At 37.0% G+C, this 9,747-nt stretch overlaps 1 protein-coding gene across 1 annotated transcript in view; it reads right to left on the reverse strand.

The window, feature by feature from the left end:
- ADAMTS13 (ADAM metallopeptidase with thrombospondin type 1 motif 13) overlaps nt 1–9,747 on the reverse strand; it is a 1,149,238-nt gene that overhangs the window by 97,213 nt on the left and 1,042,278 nt on the right. Inside the window, exon 30 of the mRNA XM_044058222.1 lies at nt 5,900–6,076. Coding sequence (XP_043914157.1) covers nt 5,900–6,076 — 177 coding nt within the window. The remainder of the gene's footprint in view (nt 1–5,899; nt 6,077–9,747) is intronic.

A 9,747-nucleotide genomic window follows, 5' to 3' on the forward strand; every position in this document is an offset into this window, starting at 1 on the left:
CCAGTTACTTCTGCTAGTGCTGTGTCTTCTGTTGCTTCTGCAGTTGCTTCTCAGGCTAAGTCTTATGCTGTTGCAACAAAAATGGCAGTTACTGCTTCTGGGAATCAGCCTAGCTCTCTGAGGCAGTCCAGGATTGTTTTTAAGCCTTTGGTTCATCTTAAGTCTACTTCAGGTCAGCCACTTTCATATAAGTTTATTTGGCATTCTTTATTAAAACCTTTACCTGTGTCTGTTCAGTCTTTGCGTGCTATTATTCACTGGGGAGGGATGCTTTTGCTGATGTTTGTTTTGAAGTGCAGGATGCTGCTTCTACTTTTGTTTCTTGTTTTGCTGCACTTAAACATCAGCAGCCTTGGTATGATTTTGTACTTTCTGAAGTAGATATTTCTTATAAGAGTAAACTTATTTTGTATTTTCATTCTATTTATGTTACAGAATCACAAGTTAGGGAGTATTTACTTTTTCAGTGTGCTGATGTTTTTTCTATTAAGAAATCTTTTGATTCTGATGCTGGTGGAGTTTGAGATGGGGCATGGGAGGCCTGGGTGGCTTTGCATGTCCTTGATTCTGTTTTTTTCACATTTGCCCCGTGTGTTACCTGCTCAGAGAGGCATTTTGAGGTATACAGGACAGCCTACGTCATGCTTTTTTGTGGTGATCTTTCTCACTTGCTGTCTGCTTGTCCTTCTAGGAAATGCACTCATTGAGGTTCTCAGTGTTATGTATTTCCACTGACTTTTCTCAGACTTTAATTTCTGGTGTTTCTGTTTCAGCTGCTGTTCCTAATGGAGTGATATTTTAACTTACACTTGAAGTTTTTCCACTGACTGGATTCTAGGGAGGATGTAACTTTACCATCATGTCCTGATAGGATGTTTTACCTCTGGCTTACACTGGAGGTGTCAGTTTGTGTGAACTTCTTGACTGGTTAAGCCTTCTTTAAATGGAACATTTTTTTAGTTGCAACAGGATCTGAGGAAGGGAAATCCCAAAAGTGCGTATCCATCCTGGATGGTGCACCTTTTTTTGTTTTTATATATTTTTCTACAAGGATTTTACTACAAATATTTCCTCTTTATCGAGGGTTCATTTTAATAAAGGATTTCAAGAGTTTTTGGATGTCCATGGTGGTTTGTTCATGATTTATTCACTGCATTATTTTTTAATCGACTGTCCTATTCTTTTTTTTTTTTTTTTGACTTTAACTGTGGTGTATTGCCAGGGTGTTCTAGGGTCAGACAAGACTGTAATGTCTGTTGTTGTAAGGACATTTTATGTTTGGCCGCTCTTACTGTATGTAGTCCTCCTGCCATTACTTACTTTTATGGTGCTGCTCACACCCGGATTGATTACTGTTTTTTTTGTTCTCATACCTTTGAAGTGGTTTCTTCTTCTTTGTCTTTTGTGCCTTTTACTGATCATTGCGCTTTGTCTTTTTCCTTTAGAGTTTCTTCTGCATTGTGTAAGGGCAAGGGTCATTCTCATTTTACTGTTCCTTGGACTTTTACTTCTGCCTGATAAGACATCATTACTGAGTTATGGCATGATCATTTTACTCTTTTGCCTTTTTATTCTTCTCTTTCTTCTTGGTGGTTGGCCTTTAAAGACAAGTTTGTTTCCCATTATTCTTGGTTTGCCCAATAATATTATTCACTTTTTAATGGTTCTTCCAACTCCCTTTATGCTGCTTTTCAGTCTGCTGTGGATCATGCACCTGCCAGTGCCTTTTGACACCTCCGTGACTTGCATTTGTATAACCTTCATCAGGTGAGAGTGGTTCTTTGGAACTTAGCCCATTCCTTAAAAGAAGGGGTGAGGAGTCTCTCCTTTATGTTGGTAAATGTACTCTTAGGAAGGAGACCTTTACTGACAGTTTGTTGTCCTCTTCAGGTGATGTTACCACTAGGAAGGGTATTCTGCATGGAGTTAATTCTTATTTGTCCACTTTGTATGGTGGTAAATCTCCTTCTGTTTAATCTTGACCTATACCTGTGATGCCTGCTGTTTATAGGGTGGCTCTTGATGTCCCTATTACTTTATTTGAAGTTTGAAGGGCTATTGCTTCTTTCAAGGGTGATACTGCCCCAGGGATGGATGATCTTTCTTTCCATTTTTACTGCTCTCTCCCTCTCTCTGATGCTCAATTGTCTGTACTGGAGAAATTGTTTAATGAGTGGTTTTCTCATGGTTTTCCCATCCTGGTTTGTAACAGATAGTCCTTAAGTACCATTGGGAAAAGGGTGACCTTAGGGTCTTGTCTAACCGGTGTCTGATTTCTCTTTGCAATACCGATTACAAGTTGTATTGTCAGATCTTGCAATCATGTCTGTGGTCAAAGATGCAATATTTGTTGGACCCTGGAGTCTGTAGTACTTCTGGTAGAGCTATGCAAGATTTGCTGCTTTTGTTGAAGTCTCTTGCCTCCTTTGTTCATTCTTCTGATTCTGCTCTGCTGCTCTCTTGTGACCTGGCCAAAATCTTTGACAATGTTAGTCATTCAGCCTTGTTGGCCATCTTAAAGGCCTATGGATTTGGCCCTCTTTTTCTTCAAAGTATTGCTTCCATTTATTCAGCTTCTGTTATTGTTCCTGTGGTTAATGGCTGAATAGGAGCTGAAGTTGATATTAAAAATGGTGTGCATCAAGGTTGTGCCTTGAGCAGTTATCTTTTTACTCTGGTGGTGGGTGCTGTGTTTTTTATGGCAAGGGCACACTTTTCATTGTCTCCTTTTTCTTTTTTATATTCAGGAGCTTTGGTGCCTTGTTTTCTGTCTTATGCAGATGATGTTAGTATTGTTGTACAGCCTTCCCCTGTTATTTTGCTTTATTTGCAGTATTTTTCTGTTCTTTTTTCATTAGTGGGCCTTTATCTTAATTTTGCCCGATGCTGTGGTTTTGGTGCAGTTCCCCATGTTGGGGATGTTTCTTTGGCTAGCACTGGTATCTCTATTTTGGGTGCACCTTTTAGTTCTCCTTCTTATGTTTCGGAGTCTTGTGAAGCCCTTGTTAGTAAAGCTGTTCAGTGCTTAGATTTCTGGCCTTCTTTTCTTTTGTCTTTCTAAAAAAAGGTTTATTTGTTAAGTGGTGCCTTTTTGAGAACTTTAGGGTATGTTTTTTCTACTTATATTCCACGTTCCTGGTTCTCCCGCCTTTTGTCTGAGTTCTTTTGTTTTTTTGTGGGGGGGGCACTTTCTATACACCTGTTAGGAGGGGTATTTTGTACTCTACTGCTTCTGGTGGTGTTGTTTTACTGCATCCTGTCCATTATTTGTACACTTTGCTTCTTTTTCCCGTATTGAAGCAATTACAGGCTGCAGATCTTTCTTTGCTTGGTTTCTTGCACCCAGCATTGTCTGGTCAGTTTTGGCAGACTTGTTTGGCTGGGAAGAATGCATGGAGGGTCCCGTCACTGGAGCTGTGGGAAGTCCAGTCTTTGCTGCTTGCTTGGCATGTGTCTTTAGACTCCCTCTCTTCCTCTAGGAAAGAATGGTATTCTTCTCTTTTGGCCTGTTTCTACGCCATTAATGGGTATCAACATTATTCCCCTGGGAGATTGTTAGGTTTGAATCAGTGTAGGCAGTGTTATACTTTGTTTCCTCATTGGCATGATTTTTTGGAGTTGCTCTCTTGATAAGCTGCCTGTTAGGTCTTCTTATGTTTTTCACCCTGTGGGATTGCAATTGTGGCCACACGATGGGTGTCAGGTTTTAGAGACAGCACAGCATGTTTTTCTTCAGTGTCCCAGAGTAGCTGTTTTTTCAGAGGGTGTACAGCATCATTATTCAGTGCCTCATGTGTTTCCTCTCACTATTGAGAAATGTTTATATGAGGACTATGGTTGTGCCTGGATGCCAGCTGTTGCTAGGGTAGGTTTCTTTTTGGTTTCAGCTTTATGTCTTCTCTGGGATGCCCACTGTAGTGAGGTACTTGCTGGGAAGATTGCTTCAGTCCCTGATTTGCTGAAGCAATTGCAAATGTGGATATGGCATAAGGGGGGTAATTTGCCTACTTATGCTTGTTTCTTCTTTTTTGCACAACAAGAGATTTACCTTTTTTGATGACTGTGTTGCACTGGTGTTTTTATCAGTGTTTTTGTGTTTTAGGTGAATAGCTCTCCTGTTTTGCTTTATGGAGTGTATTCCAACAGCTACTGGCCTTCTTTTTGTTGTGGGCTTCCCCAGCGTTTTGCCCTCCTTGTGGCCTTTTCTTTTTTCTTCTCTTTTTACAGTATTGCAGGATTGTTTGCATTTGATTTTGTTATCCTTTCTTACTTTTATCCATTTGGCTTCTTTGGCATGTGTGTTTGGATATTAGTAAGATTTTGCTTTTTGTTCGTTTTTTATGTCCTGTAGTACTGTTTAGTGTTTTGTTTCTTTTTTATTTTCTTACTTTTATCAGACTTTTTTCTAGGCCTTCTTTGCTGTTTTCTTTCTCATTCTCAGCCTTGTAGGCCTTGTTATGCTTGCTGTTAGGATTTTTTTCTTTAGTCCTTCTTTTTGGCCTAAGGATCGTGTTTTTGTTAGAGTTTCTTGGTCCTAAATAGATGTTGTCTCTTTCTTTGTCAGTTTTTCAAGGTCTTTTACTTATTTTCTTTCTTTCTTTTGTTTTCTTTGTCGGTATGACTCCACGCCCTAGATCAATCATCTTTCAACAGACAGGTTCCAATCATCACATTTCAATCACATGTGTGCAGAAGGGCCCCTTCCAATCAAATATGGCTTGGAGAATGTGCTCAGAATACAATAGCCACTGCAAACAGAACCAGATGTAGCAAACCCGTATTTGGACTATGTCACACCTACTGGCTATGCTATTTTATGTGGAAAACACTAAAACATGTTTTAAACAGCAGAAAAACAGTAGTGAGGTACTAAAAATATTTTAAACAGCAGAAAAACAGCAAGGAGACACTAATAAATGTTTTAAACAGCAAACAAATCAGTTATTTAAAACATTACTTGGTGGGAAAACAGAACAAACAGAACAGATGAGTTACAAACAGTGAAAAATAGCAACAATTACTTTGCAAACAGTGAAAATAGCAAAAAAGCTTTGCAAACAGTGAAAACAGCAACAAAATATGGTTTAACAGGCACAGTAAAGCAGACAAAGGCAGTATAAACAGTGCAGTTTAGTTTACAGTATTAAAATACAGTGTTAAATAAGCAGAACACAATAAAAAGTGCAGTAAATAGTATAATCAAGCAAAAAAAAAAAAAAAAACAGGCAACTTATGGTTTCTGGGAAGCTCAGAAGTCTCTAGTTGTCTGGTGTCTCAGCTCAGAGATGTGGCTGGTAGTCCACCCTAGTTCAGCTCAGTTTAAACAACTGCAGTGACAATCATACCTCTCAATTATCCATAATTTTGCAGAATATTCAGATTTTTCGATCATATTTTTAGTCTGCTCCTCATAAAATTTATAATTTGCTTGTAAATCATTGAGGAGTACAATTATTAAATAATAATGGACATTTGAGTTTCAGACTTCAAATTCTTAATTAAATGCATGTTAATACAAAAAAATATTATATTAGCAACTTTTGAAATTTATAGTTGCAATGTTTAAAATCTGTCCCTGATTTCAGGCCTTTGACCCCCCCCCCATTATTTTTGGTTTTGTCCAGGATTCCTGCTCCAAGAGGTTGAGAGGAAGTGACCAATACTTGTTGTTTCATGTTATTCCCATTTTTGGTAGCACAATAAAAATCTTAAAACAAGGGGCTATAAGCAGGTGTATTCTAAAATTAAGATGAATGGTCCTGTCTATCAACACATTCATGGAAATATGTTCTGGCTTACTTAACAACTGTAAAGTTAAAAATGTGAAAATTTTAAATCTTGAATGCATTTATGTCACACTTGTATAAACAAATCACAAACTGGTAACTCTGAGAAATACCTGTGTGATATTTTTTTGTAGCTGGCTTGCTTCCATACTGTAAAACCACGCCATGGCCTTGCGCAAGTTGTAGTTGTCTGATCATCAGTGCATTAGTTTTTGAGTTCAGGGATAAATGTAAAAGCCGTTCACATGTTTTTCTCCACATCAAGCGTTCATAAAACAATAAAAATTCCCCTGTTTAAAAAAATGAAATTACATTAGGCTTCTTTTTTTCTCTGAACTGCATGGTTAAAAGTTTCTGCAAAATCAGAAGTATGATGTTATATTTTTTTATGGACATCTTTATTAAATTGTCACATATGACATGGGCAATCTTACATTTATATTAATGGAAAACAAAATGACACCACTTTAGTTGCAAACATTATACATTGCAAACACCAATGAAACAACTATAGTTGCAAATATTATACATCACGTATAATCTATCCAGTCATTGTCTGTTAAGCATTATATGGCTCATTCAAATCCTGCCTCTTAAACCTTGTTCCTTCTCTGCATACATTGTTCCCACAGTTCCCATTTTCTTCCTATGTAGTTTGCTCCTTCCTTTTTCTAAAGATCCCAATTCCAGTTGTTTTATTTCTGTTACTATCAGCAAGAAAAAATAATACTAACCACTTAAGGTCAGCTGTAACCAAAAAAATCACAAAAAAGTAAAATAAGCCTGCATACACTACGGTATAGTGCCTCGGGGGCTTCGTGTATTATGTATTCCTACTTATGGAGATGTTTATCCCGAACTTCTGTGCAAATGGCAGAATCTAAACCTAGAGTTAAGTTTCAGTTCTTTAAGGTTGCTGAATGACTTTTTTGCGCCTATGGAAAAGGAGCTTTATGATAAGGCAGTTAACCTACAAGAGGAGCTCCATACACAGTATAAAGATGAGATCTTTTTGGATAAAATTGAGACTTTATATATCAATATAACAGCCTATGATGAGTGGCTATCTATACTCAAGAGGAAGAAACTTGAACGTGATTTTCAGGACTTTAAGAATGGCCATATTTTTGTATGGCCTCGTAACATCAATAGAGTCTAGAATAATGATGTATCAGCTGTTTTTGAAGAGACTTCCTCCACCAATGGTCATTCAGCTATTGAAGGTTTGGCTACCCCACCCACAACTGCTGAGGTCATAGTATTGTTTTTGGAGGGTGGTTCTACTGCTGGTAGTATGGCAGTTGAAGCAGTGTGTCATTATCATCTGAACACAAGTCTATTCACTCTACCATAGGAGGAGCAAGACCTAAGCATTCTGACATGGGGGCTCCAATTTTTTTCTATGGCCCTCTTGAAGTTACAAGCTCCAGCTCCACTGAGATTAACACAGAATTCTCAGTCAATATATTCCCACAGTTTAGGGTGCAAACTGAGGAGGCATTCAGGGGAACATCTAGAGAAGGAGACTTGGCAGAAAAGGAAAAGACGCTAGTTGTTAGTATTTCATCAGTAACTCTAAAGGATGCCCAATGCAAGGTACTTAATAAAGGCTTGTCCTTTATTCCTGCTAAACCATCTAATATTAGTGATGTTTTAATTGATTTATCTAAATTTGCCAGGGAAGTGGTACTTAAAGCTATGTTTCATGACTGGTTGCAGCTAGAAACAGTAGGTCTGAGAAAACTTAGTTTATTTAATCCACATATACCCTCCACTGTCGAGGCCTTTGTTCAAGTTGTGAAAATGATCTGTATGAGATGTTCGAAAAATCTTGTAATAGAACGTTTTATAACTTTAATAAGGAAGAAGATTTAGCACTTAACTGATTAATAATGCTGAGATCTGTATACAAAGGCAGTGCTACTGTTGTCATGGCTACAGTTAGTTATCTTAAAGGCATGTTTGAGTTTTTGAGTGATTCTAATACATCCAAAAACAAAGGAATCCCAGAGCCAAGGCTTAGCACTCACTGATATTTAATAAAATACATAAGCGCTTTCAGAGTTCTTCAGACAAGTTGAAAATGTAGCAAAACAAACTTTTAAACAAACAGCAATTAAAAACAAACCAATAATTTTGCTTATAGCAATTGCTTATGCAAATCACTTTAATTTAAAACCAGTCTTAAAGAGACCTTGTCATTAATACCCAGTTTTCTATCAGCACAGAACTTAAAAATCCAATACAATTCCCTTTCTTCAGTATCATTTTTTAAATCACCTCCACGTTATCCTTTAAACACAGTTTCTACAACCTTAAACATAAAACTATTTGAAGTTCCTGACTCATGCACATGTTTAGCTAGAGCATTGGTTAAATCACTTCTCCTAATAGCATATTTATGCTCATGTATTCTTTCATAAACATGCTATGCATATTGCTAAATAGACAATGTTTCAAGTTTTACAATGTGCATGTACCTTAAAAACAAATCTCTGTTTGGAAGCAGGATATATAAACAGATTTGACATTTCTATAAAAGAACAATATTTACATCCACCACATGGAAAGGTACCAAAAGGTAAATGCCTATCTGAAATGTCTTCCTGACACAATTTGGACTCCCTATGGCAAAGCCATCTTTTTAAAGACTTCTTGTTCTTATATGTATAAAAAGGAGAAACCCCCACTATACCCTTCATCCTGTCATCCGTAGTGAGGATGTTCCAGTTAGAATCTATTACATGTCTAACCTGTCTAAAATCACTAGCATGAGGCAATCCTAATGGTATATAATTATTCCTTTTCTCTTCTACTGAAGAAAACCTCGTTACAATTTTTCCAGAGAAATAGGGGGAAGCTGTATTAGCACTTAATTTACTTACTTCTTCTACCATTCCACTTATTACTCTATTACTATACCCTCTGGCCATAAAGTCAGAAGACAGTGATTCAAGGTCAGTTCAAAAATCCTCTTCGGTGTTGTTGAGCCGTGAGACTTTTATCCCTTGACCTTTCAGGACATTCCTGTAAACATGAGGAGAATGCATACTACTACGCTGAAGCAATGTGTTTTTCCTGCATGATTTTCAATAGAGTCTAGTAACAAAATTCCCCATACTGTCTTTTTGAACAAGAACATCTAAAAGTATAACTTCATTCCTGGATGCATGTGAAGTAAAACGTAGGAAAGACATAGTATTATTTAAATAATCAACGAAGTCAGCTAGCTGTGAATCGATGATTCAGCGTCTATGTCAAAGCAAAATAAAGAAATAGGTGGAATGGTAGAAGAAGTAAGTAAATTAAAGGCTTCCCCTTATTTCCCTGGAAAAATTGTAACGAGGTTTTCATCAGTAGAAGAGAAAAGCAATAATTATATACCATTAGGATTGCTTCATGCTAGTGATTTTAGACAGATTAGACATCTAATAGATTCTAACTGGAACATCCTCGCTACAGATGACAGGATTAAGGGTATAGTGGTGGGTTTCCCCTTTTTATACATATAAGAACAAGAAGTCTTTAAAAAAATGGCTGTGCGGGGGCGTGGCCAAGGATGAACACAGGATAGCAGCAGATTTCTTCAGCTCCACCAATTTCATTACACTGACAGGAATTAATTACTTAAAAAATTAATTTTTGAAGTAATTTTCTTTCTAAATATGTTTGTTTTATATAGTTCTTGAACTATATCTAAAAAAGAAAGGAAATCTTAACAATATTCCTGTCAGAAATCACTTTGGAAATTTTCCTGTCAGTTTATCAGTCTGAAATGAGTTCCAGTAAGACAAATTCTCAAGACTCCAGCATCAAGAAAGAACTTCAGTCTCTGATAATTATAATCCAGCAACTTACTGCTAAGATGGATAAAATGGATACTAAAATAGACACCTTCATAGAAAAACTACAAAACAAATAGACTTGTTACATATAGACCTGCAACAACAGAAGATCCAGA

Source organism: Protopterus annectens, chromosome 16.part0 (genome assembly GCF_019279795.1).
Source record: "Protopterus annectens isolate FY-2018-M chromosome 16.part0, PAN1.0, whole genome shotgun sequence".
In the NCBI taxonomy this organism is placed as follows: Eukaryota; Metazoa; Chordata; order Ceratodontiformes; family Protopteridae; genus Protopterus; species Protopterus annectens.